Source organism: Nelumbo nucifera, chromosome 4 (assembly GCF_055504915.1).
Source record: "Nelumbo nucifera cultivar China Antique chromosome 4, China Antique-T2T, whole genome shotgun sequence".
In the NCBI taxonomy this organism is placed as follows: domain Eukaryota; kingdom Viridiplantae; phylum Streptophyta; class Magnoliopsida; order Proteales; family Nelumbonaceae; genus Nelumbo; species Nelumbo nucifera.
The window spans coordinates 88,180,369-88,200,736 of NC_142652.1; the positions used below are offsets into that span (position 1 = coordinate 88,180,369).

Here is a 20,368-nt window from a genome sequence, read left to right on the forward strand (position 1 = left end):
AATCGGAGTCCACGAGAACTCTGCCCACATTCATCGGAGTCATACATCTCTGCCTATATTGTGGGTAGGCGTGGATAGAGTTATCGTGAGCAGGTGATCCGGACTCGCCAAAACAAACCCCCTAAAAAGTAAAAATAGTTTGTCATCCTTTATAACGGGCTATGAGTATGATGACGAAGGTTTCTGTTGGAACACGAGAGAGACTTAGAATTAATTTTTTGGTGTAGGAGAGTAGAGAGCTCCGGTAGACATTAATTGCATGGCTCAAAATATAATATATAATAATTATTTTATATTTAATTGATATTTTTAATTCAGTTTTTACCTTTTTTATATTTACAAAAAATTTAAAAACTAGAATTTGAAGCCAAAAAAAGTTACAATTCAGTGCACAAAGTTATGGCTTAAAAGTTTACAATACATTTAGTGTGAAACCCGTGCCATGACCCGCTCACCTAATCAAACGGGTCAATGGTCCAACAACCCAGGTCAAACAATTTTTAACCAGATTTTTTATCAATTCTCAGGTTTTAGTAAAACTGGACCCATAATCACGGCCAAGTGACTGTTCAAACTTCAAACAGTTCAACCGGCAAAATCAACGGTTGAAAACATTGGTTTTGTCTGGATGACTAAAAATGATCGAGAAAAAAATTATCCATTCTCTTCATTTTCTGTTGTCTTCGTGTCGTCCTAATGCATTTCAAATCAAAAGGACAAATCAATCTCATTTGGATGGTAAATAAATTTAGGGGTTTTCACTAACCAACATATTCCATGACTGCTCTTGTTTTCTACGAGTCTATGAGTCTATGACGATGCTTGAAAACCTTTCTTGGAAAAGATTCCTAGGAGAATTAAAATAGTACCCAGATAAACCTAAACAACAAGGAGAGTGAATGTAATTATGTAAACTTAGCTCGAGTTCAAAAGCTAGGAAAATAGGAAACACGAACACTGCAACATTGGTACATATCCATAACTCAGCCGTAGTCATCTGGTCTGGTCAACATAAATTTTGGCACACACAATCTATTATCTGGGCCTTGATCCCTTGTTAAATTTGTGAATCAACAGTTAAGAGTTAAAAATCTTGAATTTTAGCTCTGAATTTTTCTGCAATGTTACTCGAAGCAAAATATCCAAAAGTAAAAAACGAAAATTCCCTATTTACCAAAAAATAGTAAAAGTGTCCATAAAAATGAAAAATCCACTAAATTCTAAAACACTGACGTCTTAAAAAATCTATAAATTTTCTGAAGAAAAGATTACATAGAAGTATTATGATGGCTTCCAAATGAAATGATCGAATGTCTTGAACAAATTGCAAAATGAAAATTCTTACCAAGCTACATAATGTACCAGAGCATCTAATATGGACTTACAGATTTATCAGGTGTACCTCCTGTTCTGGTTGTTCTCATCCTCCTCTCTTGATCTTTGGGAGCTTTATCTTTATGAGTTCAACAATGGCAATCATGGATGGGACTTGCAGATGTAAGCATAAAAGAACCTACTTCTCAGCAAATTCTGACTGCGTTTATGCTTTTCATTGACAACAATCAAGAGGATTTCATCAATGAGTGAAGAATTTAGATATAAGATGGTCCAACTTTCAGAAGGATTTCAAAAAGGGGACCAAGAGACAGTAAGAGCTGAACTAAACAACATAAAAAGAAAAAAGAGAGGGAAAAAAGTAAAAATAGTAGCTGACCAAATTGGGCTCCTTTAGAATTAGACCTTAATATACAAGACAGAAGTCATGTATGTTTCTTGACTAGTAGTAAAGAAACACTTTAATTATTTCAACTAAAAGAACAGATTACATAAGAAGAATATGGGCCCTCTCCAAACACATTTATATATCGTGTTCTCCACTTTCTACAAAGAATATGGATATATCCAGTTATCCACCTTTTCTAAAGAATAATAAATAATTTACTTTCTTTTTATCTCTAAGGAGTGAACAGTACAGGTATTTCTCTGGTAGACGATTAATACAGGTATTTTGACTAAGTTATTTTCTTTTTTTTTTTGTAGAAAATCAGTATTTCTCATTTATGGGGTTCCATACTGATGCAGAGGGGGAAAAGAGGAGAAAAATAACAAAAACTTACGTGCATAAAAATTTCACCTTAAGTTCTAATACCACACCAAATTACAGAAGCTCTTTCTTTGAGGAGATGTTACCTCCCTCTGTGATGGTTTGGTTCAGACGTTCAGTTGAACTTGTGGGCAAACATTGCATCACTTGTTCGCAAGAAGAGGTTCTTGTAATCTTGTCACGTCGGAATCATCATCTGCAAAATTCTTTGGAGTTTGCCCTTGCCTACTTTGACCTCCCTGAGGAAGAAGAAGAGACCATTAAAAAACAAAGCTTTAGCTACGTATACACATAGTCAGGAACGAGTACAACATTGCAAGGTTCATCAATCATCAACAAGGCTAGACCATATCCAGAAAATGTACTCAGTTCAAAGTATTGATACTTATCGTGTTTTAAGGGTCACTGAAACGCTAAATACTGAGAGTTAGGTCCTTTTAATAGGTTTAAACATTAATATCCATCTTAATTTATATAGGGCAGCCCAGTGGAGACTTAATATACCTATATCTAAATTATCGAAGTAAAGAAAATAAAAGAGTATCGATGGTTGGACACTGTTGGAAGCTCTCGATTACTTTGAACCATGAATGTAATTTATACTTCAACTAGGCTTTTAATCACTGAAGTTCTTTCTACCTGATTACCAAGAATTGAAATGAATCTTTGTACACTAGTGAGACACTCTTTGACGGTGCAGTGCAGCTTGCAACAAGGTTCATTCCCACCTGTATCCTTTTGATGTAATGAATGTAAAACCCACCAATCATCCATGAAAAAATGTAAAATCCACCAATCAAAACTAGCCAAAAATTAATTAGTTAAAAAGTTTGCTTCTATTTTACGAGCATTTCATTATTCTGGTACAATAAAGTACCATTTATGAACATTTAAAATCATCCTTCCATGATGGACGCTGATTTCTTGCTGTTCCAATATATGACCCATTTTCTGTAGTTGGTATTTGTACTCATGGAGAGAAGTCAGAATATGAAAGAAAAATATGGACACAGTATTACATTACAACATATGGCTTCTACGTGTTGAAGCACCTCAGAAGCTACAGAGTTTATAACCCTTGCAGCCAAAATTCATGATTTTGACAATGATCCTGTCACTGTTCTTAACAGCATTTTAATGCTTTTGGGGTAGAAACCGTTACTATTACTACTATATCTGAATGTAACTGAAGCTCTATGAAGCGGCATACAAGAAAAGATCTATGGTTATAATGTAACTAAACATGTGCCAACTGTGGAGTAGGTTAACCATGCACATGGGGGCTTGAATGAGCAGAAGACCATTGCATGACTTCTATAGCATCAATTGTACTGCTTCTTTGAGTAAATTAGCAAAGTTTTTGTTTTTTTTTTTTTTTGTATCAATGAGTAAATTGATAAGTTGGAAGATGTTTTCTTTTTTCCTTTTCTTCTTCTCCAATGTGGAAAGAGTATAATGTTTTAGGAGGGATTTTTTTGGAAAAGTTTGGATATTGTAATCTGATTGTTGTATTTTTTAGTTGTTTGTTCTCTTTATGCAGGCAAATTCTCTTCACCTTTATCAATCAAAGAAGAACATTCTGTACCTGGCTACAAAGTGCACTTTGACAAAAAACTTAAACTTCTTTGCATAACAACATTCTAGGTTAAAGCAAAAAAGGAATAAACAAATAATCCACATAAAAATAGAGGTGAATGTGCCTGATGTTTGTTGATAACATAGTATTAATTGATGAAACTAGTGAGGGATTAAATGAAAAATTAGGTTTATGGACAACTGCATTGGAAACAAAAGGTTTTAAAATAAGACTAAAGCAGAATATATGCAATGCAAATTTAATAATAATAGGAATGTAAACCAGGGTACACTTGAGATTCGAGACCAAGAAATAACTCAATGGCCTCTTTTAATGCCTTGGTTCAGTAATTCATAACAAAGGGGAGATTGAGGAGGATGACACCGATAGAATTAGAGCAGGATGGGCAAAATGGAGGGGTGCATCTAGAGTGATGGGAGAGGCAAATACTGAGTTTGGCTAAAAGGAAAATTCTATAAAACAGTTGTAACACCAGCCATGTTGTATGGAGCAGTGTTGGGCAGTTAAGAAACATCAATGTCCAAAAAATGAGTGGCAGAAATGTGAATGCTTAGATGAACAAGTGGTAAGGATAGGAAGGACAGGGTCAGAAATGAAGTCATACAAAGGAACCTAGGAGTAGCTCCAATAAGTGATAAAATGAGAGAAAGTAGATTGAGATGGTGTGGTCATGTGCACAGAAGACCATCTACAGCACCTATTAGCAAAAGTGCACTGTTACAAATTGAAGGGATTAGAAGAGCTAGAGGCAGACCAAAAAGGAATTGGGTGGAGGTTATAAGAAAAGATTTAAGCACCCATAATTTAATGATGGATATGGCACTGAACAGAACAGAATGGTGAAGCAGGATTCATATAGCTGACACCATATAGTTGGGATAAGGCTTAGGTGATGGTGATAATAATAAAAAGAATGAGGTGGATGGGGATGGAGGAAAAGGCCTCTGGTTTTTTTCCGTATTTGGAAATTTTTTAATGAGTTTTGTGAAGTCAGAACAACAGAAGGTTTGAGATCAAGGATTGCTTTTAACCAAAGAAGGAATGTTTCAAGTTCTCCAGAAGTATAAAAAAATCTTGACATAGTGGCCTCAATGATACATGGATGGTAAGCCAAGTTTAGTAGGCTGGAGTGAAGGAGAACTTTTCCCTTCTCTTTGTGATTTTTGTCTCAGAAATCATGGTGTCTCATAAGCATATACCTTAAGGCCTCCAGTTTCTCTCTCCGTATTTGGGAAATTCTGCAATAAGTTTTGTGCAGTAGGAACAACAGAATTGAGATTAAGGATTGCTTTGATCAAAGAAAGAATACTTTAATTTATCCATTGAAATTCCAAAATGCTGGCATAATAGCATTGCACTCAACAAAATGTGGACATTAAACCAAGTTGGATTTATTCCAAGTAGGATGGAGCAGATGGAGCAAGGGAGAATTTCTCCCTTGTAAAATATGGGTATTAATATTTTTTTTTTCTTGGATGGCATCAGGAGCATGCAACCCATTGTTTTTTTTTTCTTGGATGGCATCATGAGCATGCAACCCTGTTCCAATTTTGGTTGCTCCTCAATTTTGAATGTCAACATTAGGAGCTTTAAGTGATCCTCCCTTAAGCAAATGCTGTTAGGATACCATCCAACAAAAACACAAGGACAGCAACAACATCGACAGGATAGAGATAGTAAACTACTTACTATTCCCTTCTGACCAGCTAATCTCCGAGTTGATGGAGCACGTGCCACTGATGAGGCAGCAGCTGCTGCAGCAACACGTATCCTGCCAGAGAGAGAGAGAGAGAGAGACTGTAAACATAACATACTAACTTTCATGGGCAACTCATAAATGCAAGTAAAAGCAAAAAATATCTAAAACTTTAATTTTGTGGTACCTTCTATGTACATCAACATATTCATCTGTCTCATCTACAATCTCCTCCTGAGATAGTAAATAAAAAAATTACAAAATAGTTAATCCATAAAATTAAAATAAATAAAAGTTAAAAATACATAAGCAAGTGAGTGTTTGACATTGAGGCTATCATATTATAACAACCCTCCATGATGGAAAAACCTTTTTTTTTCTTTTTTTTTTGGATAGAAAGTCTTTATGTTACAAATCTAAGAAAGGTCCACTACTCAGATGATCTAAACTGAAAAATGAATACTCCATTCTTTATCTATTTTCACTCTTTTGACAACATACTATTGAAGAGGTGAAACATCAAAAGAATGATCTAGAAGAAACAGTACGTAGGTAGAGACATGCAGTAGGTAACCAGAACAATATGTGGATTACTTGGAGAAGCTCTTCGAATACATCCTCCAGGGTGATGATACCAATGACTTCTCCATCTTCAATATCTTCTGGCAGACGGGGCATGCCATTGGTTGCTGCATCAGTTTGGTGATGAGGGGTTTGCCTGTTTAAAGTGACTGTCAAGGGAACCTTTTCAATATCTACAGTTATGCTTTCTGATTTTTCTTCCTGCCTAGGTAGCAATGGAACAGTTAATTTGGAATCATCACTAATGGCTTTGTTTTCTTCAGTTTTTTCTCCATCACCAATAAGAGGGAGACTCTTGTTTTTCCCTTTAACCTTCACAACAGCTGCCATATGACTGCTTCCCTTCTGAAATTCATTCAGAATATCATATAGAGGCATATCTGCAGGAACCCTGGGAAATGCTTCAGATATTAATATTTTAATTCTAAATATGTGAGTTAGAAAAAGAAATAAAAATAAAGTGGTTCAATAAGCACACCTTGGTATCCTCCGGATAGAAACAGCACTGACTGGGGTCTCTGTTTCAGCTCGTACAGTGAGAAGACTTTTCACCTAACAAAAACAGTTTGAAAAAGGAAAAGGAAAAGCGAATGACCAACTGCATAATCAATTAATACTAGCAACCACATAGTGAACCGGAGCCAGAAGTGTTCTTTTTCTTTTTTCTTTTTTTTAATATTCTCAGACTCACCAGTAGAAGTCCAATAATGTTTTTTGGATTCCCGGAGTAGACAGGAACTCGACTATGGCCCCGAGCAAGAATTTTCCCAATTGCTTCCCTGAGTATTCATGAACTTACATGCTTCAATAATCTTTCTTCCATAGCTTCTACTAACAAATATGACAATTTAGGGGAAAAAGACAATTTGGATAATGCTTAGAAGTTGACCTTCCTTTTGAACCAAAATATATATTAGAGGTGTCTAGGGCTCCCTTTGCCGAAGAAGAAAGAAAAACCATCTTTTCTTACAAAACATAAGTTTTTTATTAAATATCATTTTAGTTTTACTTCCTCTAGAAACTCTTAAACTATATACAGAGAGATATTTGACTATAAACCAATCTGACCTCAGAACTCTATCAAAACTAATAACATGATCTTTAAGCATCAGTACAAATTTTCTAGTCAGGATCCACTAAACTAAGTATATTAATAAAAACAAGCTATTTTTCCATCTAGACAAACAGGTAAGAATGATTGTCAGTCCACAGGGCAGGGGTTTTATGCCACATGCAGACTGACCTGGAAAATCCACTTTTAGGGCTTGCGAGCCTTTTAGATTAAATTTCTTCAATTTATGACACATTAACAAGGATGTAAAAGAATGATTGCCATTTGATACATGACAGTTGTAGTGACAACCCAGAAACAGAAAACTTGTTTGTGTGCTTCACCCTCTGTGGTAAGTTTTACCTTGAAAGCTCTGTCAGATGGCAACCATTCTTTTAAAGCCTTGTTAATATGTCATAAATTGAATCTAAAAGGCTTACAATCCCTAAAAGTGGATTTTCCAGGTCAGCCCTGCATGTGGCATAAAATCCCTACCATGTGGACTTGCAAGGAGTGGTTGAAAGGAAAAACTTTGGTTTTGTTGATGGGTGGTGTAAATGTATATTGGGTTGTATTAGGACTTGCCACTATTCGATTTTGGTGAACGATATGGTGGTGGGTAATTTTCCAGCCCTCAAAGGATTAAGGCAAGGGGCCCCCTCTCTCCCTTCCTTTTCACTCTAATTGTTGATGTGCTCGGAAGACTAATTTCTAGGGCCAATTCTAGAAACTTAATAAGGGGTTGGAGAGTAGATAGGGATGAGGTTCCAATCACTCACCTGCAATTTGCTGATGATACATTCCTTTTTTGTGAAGGAGGTGATTTGAGACGAGTGAGAAACTTAAAGTAGATTGTACAAAATTTTGAGCAAATATCCAATTTGAAAATCAATTTTGACAAAAGTTGTATTGTGGTTTCTCAATGTGAGCAAGAATTTTGGATTGTGTGGTTTCTCAATGGCCTATGACTTACTTGGGTTTACCTTTGGGGGATAATCCGAGAGGTTAGAAACTTCTAGAACCTAGTGGTTGAAAGGTTCACAAAGAAATTGGCTTCTTGGAAGAGTAGTTATTAACATTTGGGAGGAAGGATCACATTGATTAAGTACACATTAAACAATATGCTCTTTTCTCAAATTTCTCCTGATGATTCTGTGGAGAAATTGGGAAGAAGTGGCAAGAAGTTATTCCAGAAGGGAAAGGATAAAGGCTGTATGGTTACCCCTACCTGAAAACTATGTGAAGCTGAATTTTGATGGGAGCAGCAGGGGGAATCCAGGACCTGCTGGTATAGGAGGGGTTGTGAGAGACAGGGATGGCAAACTGTTAGCCTTGTTCTCTGGCCCAGTGGGGATTGGGGACTCTCTCAAGGCAGAACTACTTGCTGCCTTACAAGGAGTGCAAATTGCTAACGAACTGAACATAACCAATTTGGTGATTGAAGGGGACTCAAAACTGGTGGTGGGTTGGTTAAACGATCCAGAATCTGCAATATGGTGCTACAGGGATGAGATAAAAAAAGTTTTTATAGATCACAAACTATATGAACTTGAGGATAGAATGGGTGAGGAGATCAGAAAATGGGTTAACTGATACTCTAGCCAAACAAGGGGTGAATAGACAATCTTTGTTTTGGGCTCACCTGTAATATTCTTGTAATAATTTCTGTTCTGTTTTGTTTATAGAGAGATAGCATCTCATGCCTCTCTAAGGGATAAGGGATGCTTGTAATGCTTATATCTTTAGAATTAATAAAATCTATTCTCACTTATAAAAATAAAAAAAAAAGATCAGAAAAGTTGATGAGGGATTTTTTATAGGAGTCAGGGGAGGAAAAAAAGGATCATAGAGTAAGTTTGGGGGTGGTTTGTAGGAGTAAAAAGCATGTTGGCCTAGGTATTGGGAATATTCAGGAAAGGAATATTGCTCTTTTGGGTAAATGGTTGTGGAGATTGCCAAATGATAGAGACAAATTGTGGGCAAAGGAATATTGCTCATTAGCATTCATGGGCTTGCCGATGAAGGCTAGGTCACTAGGACACTAGAGTTCATACTAGGGCTACAAGAGATTTCCCATGGAAATCCATTCATGCCATCCTACCTTCTTTTATGGAAATATTGTCAAATTCTGGGAACGTGTTTAGCTAGGCAATTAACCATTGAAGGAACAATTCCCATCTCTCTTCGCCCTTTCCAACCGTAGGAGAAAGCCTATTTCTTTTTCTTGGTTTCTTCTAACTCCAGGTTTGGGTTTGATTGGGACTTGCCAATGAAGGCTAGGTTGCTAGGACACTAGAGTTCATACTAGGGCTACAAGAGATTTCCCATGGAAATCCATTCATGCCATCCTACCTTCTTTTATGGAAATATTGTCAAATTCTGGGAACGTGTTTAGCTAGGCAATTAACCATTGAAGGAACAATTCCCATCTTTCTTCGCCCTTTCCAACCGTAGGAGAAAGCCTATTTCTTTTTCTTGGTTTCTTCTAACTCCAGGTTTGGGTTTGATTGGGACTTGGATTTTAAAAGAGGCCTCCATGAGTTTGAATAAGCAATGTTTTGTCATTGCTCCAAAGTCTTTAAGGGGTATTCTTCCTTTGGTTCTTTCACTTGCGATCATTCTTTAGGTCCTAATACAACCTAGTGATAGTTTTGGAGTATTTTTTCCTCGTAAGGAGGTTTGGAGCAAACACATTCCACCTAGGATAGGAGATTTTTCTGGAAAGAATTAAAACTTGTGATTTACTCCAAAGAAAAATACCTAATTGGTACCTATCCACCCACTAGTGTTCTCTCTGTAAGGCCAAGGGTGAGACTTGCTATCACTTATTGATCTCCTACCCCTTCACTTATTCAATTTGGGAATGGTAATGTACAAAACCTGTTTGCCTCTACCTTTGTTAGTTAGCCGTAGAAGAGGGGAAGAATTCTTTAGAGGTGTACAAGGGCAGTTATATGTTGGATGATTTGGGAAGAAAGGAATTAGAGAACCTTTTCAATGAATGAGAGGAACAGGGGTGCTCTAATTGAAATTATTACCATTAGAGTGGTCCACTGGTGAAGTCCTTGAAACTTTTTGAGGATTTTCCTGCTAGTGACTTGACGAGGAAGTGGTTTGGAGTGGCTTGTTCTTGAATCTGGGACCTTCAGGTATTGGAGGAGTGTATAGGGATGACGAAGGAAGAATTTTTGCTCTATTCTCTGGTCCAATTGGTGTGGGTGTGGGTGACTCATTGAGGGCTGAATTAATGGCTGTTTTGGAAGGTGTTATAGCTAAGGATTGCATATCCGTAAATTGGTGATTGAAGGGGATTCAAAGTTGGTTATAAATTGGTTGCAAAAGGAGGAGGATACTGGTTGATAGGTTTACATTTATGAGAGAAGGAGAATTAGAAGGCTGCTACAAGATGTGGAGGTTATTCTACGATGGGTGAAAAGAGATGCTAATTCCTTTGTTGATTCTTTAGGTAAACAAGGGATGGGAAGAAACCAACTGTTTTGGGCTTTGTTGTAATCATATATCTAATTAAGGGAGAGCTGAGAGAGTTTATCTCTTGCTGTCTTCATCCTTGTACTTCCTTGCTTTTATTTTAATGAATTTGTTTCAGTTATTGATCAAAAAGAAAAAAGAAAGAAAATGTAGTTTGCATGCAAATGTAAAAAACAAGAAATATGAATGCTGCCTTCAGCCATATGATAAAGATAAAATCAAGGAATATTAATAATAGAAAACTCTAAACAAAAACATCAGAGAACACTTGAGATGTGGACTCACCAATCCAGTTTTGAATTAACATCCAATGAAAATGTTGACTCGATAGGTGTCATGGCTTCCTCAGCAGTCTGTTCATAGAAAGAAATTATTAGAGCCTTAGATTCATCCCATGACACAAACTGGCAACTAAAGCTTCAGACAAGGAACACAAATATTAAAAGTTACAACTGATGACAATTCATTCGAAAGAAGAAAGAGAACAGAACAAAACTCCGACAAACTCAACCCTACACCGCAAGCACAGCCAAACACAAAGAACAAACAACCCCCATATAACCTTACAAAAACAATAGCCACACTCTACCACACTATGAAAACACCAAACTCAAAAAGGCCACAAACCCACCAAATCAAAAGAGACTCAACTCCATTATTTAGCTCTTTCAACTGCTTAACCGGAAAACCTCACTGCTCCTCTCATAGAACTTTTTGATTTCTTCACCTTTTTTATGAGATCCACACAGAAAAGACCCCCTTTTAGTCTTGCAAAAACTTCAGAAACCTGCACTGCTCAAACATTTTTCTGCCTCCTGAGACACCTTCAGCATTGAGAACTTTCTCGAGATCCTTAAAATTCTTATGACTTGCATTTACTCTCTCTACCTCTAACACTACATTCTTCTCAAAGATCTGCTCAGCCTGTCTCATTGTCCTCTTTATCCACATTCATCTGCAACTGTAGATGAACTAAAATTCAATTGAAACGCCTTGACACCTAAATTAAAACCATCTTTATTATTCTTCGAGTTATCTTCCACGACACTTCTCTCCTCCAACTCTCTAAAAAGCTTTCTCGCAACCAACTTCATTAACCATATTTTGATACTGCAGATACTGTTGCATTACCACTTAAAATGGTCTTAGTAGTTGAATTACTAAATTTATCATACCATGCAACACCCCTCCAACTTGAACTTCCTAAAATGCACCAAAGAAAAGTTCATGCTCAAGTTCGATTAAGCTCGATTCGAGTTCTTTTCTAATAGAGTTCAAATTGAGTTTGAATCTCAAGGCAAGCTCGATTGGTTATTCGAACTCTAGCTCAACTAATACCGAAAGCTCGTGAGCCTGGCTCGATTAACATATGCATGCATACATATATATTATAGAACATATAAATATATTTTATAATATATTATGAAAATATATTTTTATATTCTATATAATATAAGAATATACTATGTTTAATATTTAATAATTTATATATATATATATTCATAAAATATAAAAATATATTCATTTTTGAGCTTTTGAGCCAAACTCGAACTCGAATTCGAGCTTAACAGTACTTTAGTCGAACCAAGCCAAGACATAGAAGTTCATCTAGACTCGGGTTTATTGCACCCCTACTTGCCATGCCAAACAGAAACACCATAAAGCAGAAATAAAACAATATCATTGATTTGGGGGGATGTGGGGGTGTGAGAAGAAAGAAAAAACTGACCTTTGACAATAAGGCTAGATCTGCTGAAGACCTAATTTCTCACATTTCCTACCTTTGTAATTTGTGGGCTGTAAATTTTGAGGCTTTCAAAGGAATCTCCCTGACTGACCTACAAAGAAGTGGTTATAATTTTCTTCACTCCTATCCAATGAGCTAATCCTCCCCTGAGGTTTTGGAACAAGATCGGAGGGGATAATGAAATTAAATTTTGATGGGAGTGCTTCAAGTAAACCAGGTGTTGCTGGAATAGGAGGGGGTAATCAAAGGGAGAGATGGTAACTTGTGCTGGGCTTTTAGTGGCCCAATTGGAATTGCAGATTCTACAAAGACTGAGGTCATGGCAGCTCTCACCGGGATTCAAATAGCTAGAGATTTGGGCATCTCAACTTTAGCCATTGGAGGTGATTCTGAAAATACAATCAAAATGCTAGGAGTAAATGACAGTGGTCCTTGGAGGCTTGTTCACTGTCTGGCAAATGACGGTGGTCTAGCAAAATTTGGTGCTCATTTTGATACTTTGTATAGTGACTGGGCCATACCTTTGTAATCTCTAAGGAGTTTGCCTGTTTTTTCTGCTGTACATCCTCTCATGTACTCCTTTTTCTTTTTCTAATAGGAGTTATCTTTTCTAAAAAAAATAATATCATTGATTTCTACACTCCACACAAACAAATATGCAGATCACATGGCACAAGTATAACATTATCATATTTATAACTGAATTTCATATCTATACCTTATGCAAACAAATTTCTCAAAACATTGATTTTTTTTTTTTATTGTAGAAAAGAAAATATTTAGTCAAAAGGGGAAATGCAAGATAAATTCAAAATCTAACTCCATTGCAATTCTTACCTTTTCAGTTAAATCTAGAGCTCCACTAATAATCGTTGTTTCATCATGTGTGAGTTCACCTCCCTTACCAGCCTAAAATCATAACATGGTGCATTGAAGAGGCAAAAAAACTTTAATGCATATTTTCACATTGCTATCATTCCTAAAGATATTAACAAACTGTTACCAAGCATTATTTTCTAACACCTCTATTTTCAGTTCCAAATAAGCGTACCTCTTGGCTGTGAATAGAGACAAGGGCTTTTAACTGAGCCCGCCTGAATAGTGCTTCATTATGTCCCAATACCCAGTCCAAAACCTGAAAAACATATCAACATCTTATTATGGATGACACTCCATAAGTACCTAGGTTTTTGAAGTATGATATCATGTGCACAACATGTTAGGAATACAAGGAAACCAAGTAAATGAATAATGGATAGAAACTAAACAACAGACAATATCTCCACTATGCAACATCCCCCTTCAGTCTCTTACAAATGAAATGGTGATGAGAATGAAAAGCATTATACCTTTCTTCCTTTGAGAAGTAAAATAGAGTAAAGTCAAATATTTCTTTCTTCAGTTCTTGTACTAACAGATATTACCTTCCCAATAGGATAAGCTATTGGATAGCAGACTATCATCAAAATACGAACAAGCCAAACAAAATTTGCACCTACAGCAAGTCCATATCTTGAGCATATTGCTTGTGGAATAATCTGATACAAGAGGGCAAGACGTACTTCAGTTCTTCTTACATAAACTATATGAATATTCTGAAGCTATAAAAATATAAAAATATAGCAATTACCTCTCCAAAAGCTAGAACAAAGGTTACGGAAAGAACAACAGCTACAAACGGATGGAAGATCTTATCCAAATATATAGGAAGGGCCTGCAGGTAGCAAGTCATAGATGAAAAAAAAAATTGTAGTGATGCAATATCAAGTCAATGCACAGTAGATTATGGAACCAAATGCTCTCAAGAGAACTTCTAATAGCTGCAAGTAGGGGGTGCAATGTGGGTCGGATTAGGTTGGGAACTTGAAAATTTTCAATGGGCCCAAAACCTAACCCAAACCCCGAACCTGATGTAGTTGAAGTTCTTCAAGTTAGGCGTCTAACTTGCAGCCCCTGCAAGAGCCTAGAAGAAGCAAGTTAAAATCTGAACCAAGGGTTCCATAGCTTCCATTTAAATGATCTATCTAAGTTGTACTCCACAGTCCACATATATGGTGATAGTATGAAATGAGAATCATATCATTATATTTCACACTCGTGTATTTTATAACATCCGACATTTAAAGAATTGGCTTCATTTTTAGTTGCTCTTATATCTTTTTACAATTTTTTCTTATTTTGTTTTTGATACTCAAAGGAGCCTCTTTCTGGCTCTTTCTCTCTCTCTTTGTTCTGTTTTCCTGTAAGGATTCATTTCTCCCTTATTTTATATGATTTCTGTTTGTGAAAATTGGGTATAACATTTAGTAGAAGATAATAGCTCCATGTACGGGGGAATAGCGAAGCAAATTCATGTAGCTTGATCCAAATAGTTGGGATGTATTAATTGCTCTGTGTTGACTGTATGATAGTTGCTACAAGAGCGTCATCACGTCCTAGTTATCCGAGTATACCGAGGACTACAAGTTACAGGAAGAGGAATACTACATATACGATTTCAAAGAAATTGTCAAACAACAAATAAACGCTTCTTGTGTTTGGAATAGGGTGGAAATGGAAAAGTAGTCCTGAATCAGCTAGTTTTTTTAATTTTTTTTAATGTTATGCTGTTCAGCTCTGAAACCGAGCTGCACGGAGTATGGATAATAAAATGAATAAGGAGCCAGTCGTTCTGGAACTGGAATCCACCAAATCGTGGATTCCTTGCGGCTTCTCAATCCCCCCCCCCCGCAAAAAAAAAAAAAAAAAAAAAAAAAAAAAAAAGAAAAGAAAGAAAAGAAGAACACAAATAAAAAATAAAATATTCAAACACAGACTATGCCAGCATAAATAATCAGAAAGAGGAACAAATATAATTCAGCAATTACCTCCATGGCGCAAGCATTACATAGAAGCAGAGTCACAAGAAGCTGGTGTTGCTTTTGAACGACTGGAAGGATAGCAGCTGAATAAAAAATGGATAATCAAAATGAGCCGCACGAATAACAAACCATAGTCCATAAGCTTCATAAAGGCTGATACTTAGCCAAGCTGTTCAACCATAGGATAAAGGGATATAAATTTATAAGATTTCACACCACACCAGCAAAACACCCCAACCCCCATCTCGTGAAATGCACCAGGTTCTACCGAGTGTTAACCACTAACGGAAAGAATAAACCAACAAATATCAGGATTGAAATAAACTCGAATTGAAGGTTAAATAAGAAACGATCATTTTTCAACTTTTTTAAATAAACAAACCGGATTCAGGATTCTTCCTCTCATTTATTTTTTCCGAGACAAACTGCAACCAAAACAGAACTACTGCGAGGCTCGCCCAAATTCTAGTGATATATATATATATACAACCTATGCTCCATTTCTCAATTTGCTCCACTTCTTCATCGATCAAAAGCAGACGATCAAACAAATAATAAAAAAATGAAGGCCATTAGAATTGAAAAGAAGAGAGAGAGAGAGAGAGAGGGAGAGAGACCTGCTTGCTTCTTCTCCGTGGAGGTTCCGCTTCTCTGAAGGATTTCAAGCTCGACGTGACCGAGGGACATCAATCCTAACGTGAGGCCGGACATGATTCCTCCGAAGAGAACAAGGACGCATGAGATCCCTGCGTATGTGTACCACCAGAAGGATCCGAATGCGATGTCATCGCTTTCCACCACAAGGAAAGCTCTCGTCGACATTCGAACTAGGGCTAAAGCATTTATAACCAACATCTGTCGCTCCTCGTAAGTGCAGAAACGGAGAGAGAAGAATAGAAAACCAGAGAGAGCGAGAGAGAAACAGAGCAGTGATGTTCTTCCGACTTTTATGTACGCTTGAATCTCCGATACAAGACGGAAGCCACTAGAGAGTATGGAAGATCGTGTACATTTGTCCAAAACACTGGTACTGTGTATGACAGTGTTGTCTCACTTTTCTTCGTATTTCTTCTTCTTCAGTCGAAGATCGGGATTTGTTTGCTTCCAATTTATCGCATGTGGCAGGTGAATAACAACCACGTGTTTCCATACATCAGGGAATATTGGGTACACTTGGCATTAATACTTTTTTTTTAAGGGTGGGATGATGCAAGATATTACGTTTGTAAGGGTGATCTTACGCTGTGTTTGGTTTGATAAAAGAAATAAGTGAGAAACAGACAAAATTTCAGAAAATTTTCACAAATTTTGTTAAAGAATTTTTCTTCATAAGTTACTATTTTCACAGTCAAAACGTCTGTGATTTGCTTAGTCAAAGGAGAAATATAATGTTTGAACTTTTATTTCACAATATATCAAAATAGAGGTGTAAAACTTTTTTTACTAAAATACATTTTTCTTTCTGAGTATTGTGAGAGCTCAAATATTAATATAAATTAGGGAAAATTCTTGGCTGGAGTGGCAATTTGGTCCCCAAACTTTAAAATGCAATAATTCAATACATAAACTTTCAAAATGTGACAATCCAATACTCAAACTTTTAAAGTGTAACAATCCAGTACATGCCATTAATTAGTTCGTTAATCAAACATTAAGTGATATTTGAAAAGTCAAAAATGCCCTTCAAATGCCATCTAAATCTTTTTATCAACCATCCAAACGTTGACAAAAATCTAAAGAGTCCCAAAACCTAGCATCTTCTATTAAAAAAAGTTTATGACTATTTAGAAGAATCTAGAATTTGCGACTATTCATTTTATTGTCAATGTTTGGATGATTGATAAGAGAATTAGATGGCATTCATAGGGCATTTTTTACTCTTCAAATGTCATTTAATGGCTGATTAGCGACAAATACTGGATTGTCACATTTTGAATGTTCAGGTACCGGATTGTCACATTTGATGACCAAATTGTCACTCAAGTAATCAGGAATTTTCCCTATAAATTACTAGGCTTCACATAGTTTAATTCCCTTTCATTAAATGATTAAATCTTATATTCAAGGTGTCAACTCCCATTCTCTTTCATTGAATCCTATATAAATCAATGCCAAATACTTTTTAACAATATAAAACCTTTTTTTAGACTACAACAAAAAATAAACCCTTTCTCAATTTAGATGATAAATAAACAATTCAATTTTCTGAGATCAAATGAGTCAACCCATAATATTATAATTAAAATAATATATATTTTAAATCATATAATTTGGACATGTAAATTATATTCATTCACCACATGGAAATTATGTTCACAAAACGGTAGCCGAAATCATGTTTACCAACCACATGGAAAGCGGTAGCACACACCAAATGGTAGCAAAAATCAGCGCTTATCAAATGAGTGTATGTTTATATTTCTTGTTTGAAAAATATGATCATGTTTTTTAAAGTATCTCCTTGTTGATTTTTGAAGACAAATGTTTTTTTTTTTTAATCAGATTAAAAATGGTCTCAAACAGGATCTTCAAGGGGTGTTCAATACCATAGTGTGCTTGTTTCTGGGAACATACCATGTCCCAATGAATGTATTGTTCTTTTTTTTTTCTAAGGAAAAAAAAATGCAGTGTGGAGTCCGGATCTTCTGCCAATAAAACACGTTCCAACCCTTTTACCAACTCAATCTAGCACTACACATCTTATACATGGTAGATCCCACTTTATGGTGGGTTTCAATCTTGAGATGAGATGCGTGGTGTTAGATCAAATTGATAAAGAGTTGGAACGTGTTATGTTTGCAGAATATCTCAACTCCACTCTGTGGGGAATCCATCCCGTTTCATGTTTACAGTAGTCAATGGGGGATAGGCAGACCTGACAGACCAGAATAAACCAATCCAATTATATAGGGCTGGGTCTGCATTATGAGTCCCAATTATAATGGGACTATGATAGATTTTGGTTGTTCCACATTAAGGTCCAAATTGACCATATTTGTAATTGTTTATATAATTATGTAGATGATTATTGGCATATTTTCTCTCTTTTGTGAGAAAATCTTTTCTTTGTTTGAAAAAATAAAAATGGAAAGTTGAAAAAAAAATGGAGCCATGGATTCTTGAATTACACAATTCGTTTTTATGTTCGGACTTCAATGGTTCTTTTGGGCTGTGCTCGTCAATAATGAACTCCTACAGCAAAAGAAAAAAATAGAACTTGTTATGTTATTTAAATAAGCCTTCTTTTCCTATCTCAGAAAGTCCCCCTCGCAAAACACATCAACACTCCAATTTTCATGATTCTGTTCTGATCCTATGTTGATTACGTCTCATTCCCTTGTTCTGTTCGACAAAGGGTCCATTCATATACAATAATCACATTGTACGTTGTAGCGGGTATACTTATTTTCTCTAGTTACAGAGTTATTCCAAACTCGTACTTATTTTCTCTACTTATACTTGTAACATTATCATCGTATGAAGTATGATGCCCAACTGTGTCAATTTAAGAAAAGAATAAGTTTAATCAGGGTTAAAAAAATCGACATGTATCGACCCGTATCGGCATATATATATCGTATCAAGAGTTAGGGGTGGATTCGAACCGAGCCAAATAATACCAGGCTCGAGCTCAGCTCATTTTATATTTTATAAAAATAAAAATTATATAAAAAACTTTATTTTATATTTTAAAAATTAAGAACTATAATATTTTTATTATATATATATATATATATATATATATTCGAGTCGGCTTGTGAGCCTCACAAGCCGAGCTCTATTAGGCTCGAACTCGACTTGTTTAATAATCAAGCCACTGAATTGGGCTCAAACTAGGCTGAATCTGAGCCGAGCCGAGCTCGAACAGCTTGTGAAAAGCTCGGCTTGTTGCCACCCCCTATCAGGAGCTTCCCGATATGTGCCCTATAGAGAGTGTATCGGGGTTTTGACCGTTCAAGGGATGGGCGGGCTTTAAACCAACTCCTTTGAACCAGATTAAAAAAAAAAAAAACTAAAAAACAACTGATACTGTCTTATATGCCTCTACAGGTGTATTGTATTGGGTGTATCGATAATTATAACCTTGAGTTTAATGTCAAATTAAAAGTTTAAAACTTAGTTGACAATTATGATAGAGTCTTATTAGATCAGAGCAGACAGGCCCAGTTACAACTTGCTCTTCCATGTTGGAGAAGACCCCATAACGAATTAAATTTGTGGAACTATTTGCCTGTGGAGATGTGAGATAAGACAAAACTACAACCTCATTATTTTACAAAATAGCAAAAACCATAGATGCCACTATCTTATCATTTTCATTGTTCCACATTGAAAAGCAAAATTGATTTTTAAATACATAATCCAAAATCTACAAGGTTGATTTGCAAATCTCCAAATAGATAATTTTCCAGTTTCCCCCACCCCACCCAACCTAAAAGAAAACAGATTTCCAAGCCTTTAAGGCTTATACTTCATACAACAAAACATTGACAAAGTTGAACAAAAATCAATTCCTAGTGCTAACTCAAGAAACAAGGATGTTAAACCATACTTGCTACCAACAAATTCTTCCAACAAGACAATACAGCGGCACAGCAAGAACATCATGAATGACAAGGGAGATGTTCCCAATGTCCAACTCTAGTGCCTTATTGCGAGCAGATCAGAACTCACATTGAACTCCTGATTAGGGGCCTCTTTGAGAGGTTTCAGTTTTGGTTTAAACTGCTTTCACTGAACCACTTTAAAGAAGCTACTAAACTTAGTTTCATTGAAAAGTCAATTTATTGACTGAATGAAAAGTGTATTTGGGATTTACAGGCCTTTCACCAAACATAACTTAGAGGTTTTCCATTTGGATCCTACCTTGCAAAGCCAGAAGCCACCACATGAAAGCACTCCCAAATGGGCTTTAGAAATCATAGACATGGAAGGATTTCAATGATAGAAGCTGATCAAACTTTGTGTGCAGTATGGGTGCAAGTTGGATACCTGACATTAAGATTTTATATTGCATTGGGTCCGCCATTTCGGGCCAGACTCATTCAAATTTTGACAAAACCCCAACCCGAGCCCACCCAAATTGCACCCCTGGTGTACAGTTGGCAGTCCATTTGATCTGCATAATTATGCTTCAAAAGTAATTTTTTTGATTTGTTCTCATTATTCTACTTTTTCTTATAAAACAAATCTGAGAGGTCACAGCGCGTATGTTATTTCTACTCTTTGCTGCTCCAGCAA

The 20,368-nt window shown here is 36.1% G+C and overlaps 1 protein-coding gene across 7 annotated transcripts; it reads right to left on the minus strand.

Annotated features, from left to right (window-relative positions):
• Positions 1-1,144: 1,144 nt before the first annotated feature.
• LOC104612657 (DUF21 domain-containing protein At4g14240-like) lies at positions 1,145-16,205 on the minus strand. Of its 7 annotated transcripts, none has more exons than XR_737835.3 (14): positions 15,745-16,205; positions 15,134-15,210; positions 13,897-13,980; positions 13,691-13,804; positions 13,318-13,401; positions 13,104-13,175; positions 10,805-10,872; positions 6,671-6,758; positions 6,458-6,531; positions 5,992-6,370; positions 5,585-5,631; positions 5,391-5,472; positions 2,191-2,343; positions 1,145-1,545 (listed from the first exon to the last, which is right to left on the minus strand). XR_737835.3 is itself a non-coding variant. In XM_010280182.3 (13 exons), the coding sequence occupies exons 1-13, from the start codon at positions 15,980-15,982 to the stop codon at positions 2,248-2,250; spliced, it is 1,503 nt and encodes a 500-aa protein (XP_010278484.1). In that variant the 5' UTR covers positions 15,983-16,203; the 3' UTR covers positions 2,181-2,247. The 7 variants fall into 7 exon arrangements, 2 of the variants coding, with proteins under 2 accessions (XP_010278484.1, XP_088759533.1); XR_016085573.1 differs by having other exon boundaries at positions 5,946-6,370; positions 15,745-16,203; XR_737838.3 differs by having other exon boundaries at positions 1,398-1,534; positions 15,745-16,203.
• Positions 16,206-20,368: the final 4,163 nt, after the last annotated feature.

Coding starts and splice junctions, on each gene's coding strand:
- LOC104612657 (XM_010280182.3), bottom strand. CDS start 15,982: ATGTTGGTTATAAATGCTTTAGCCCTAGTTCGAATGTCGACGAGAGCT. Junction 6,532..6,670: donor ACATTATTGGACTTCTACTG/GTGAGTCTGAGA, acceptor TGTTTTTGTTAG/GTGAAAAGTCTTCTCACTGT. Junction 5,473..5,584: donor TATGTTGATGTACATAGAAG/GTACCACAAAAT, acceptor TCTCTCTGGCAG/GATACGTGTTGCTGCAGCAG.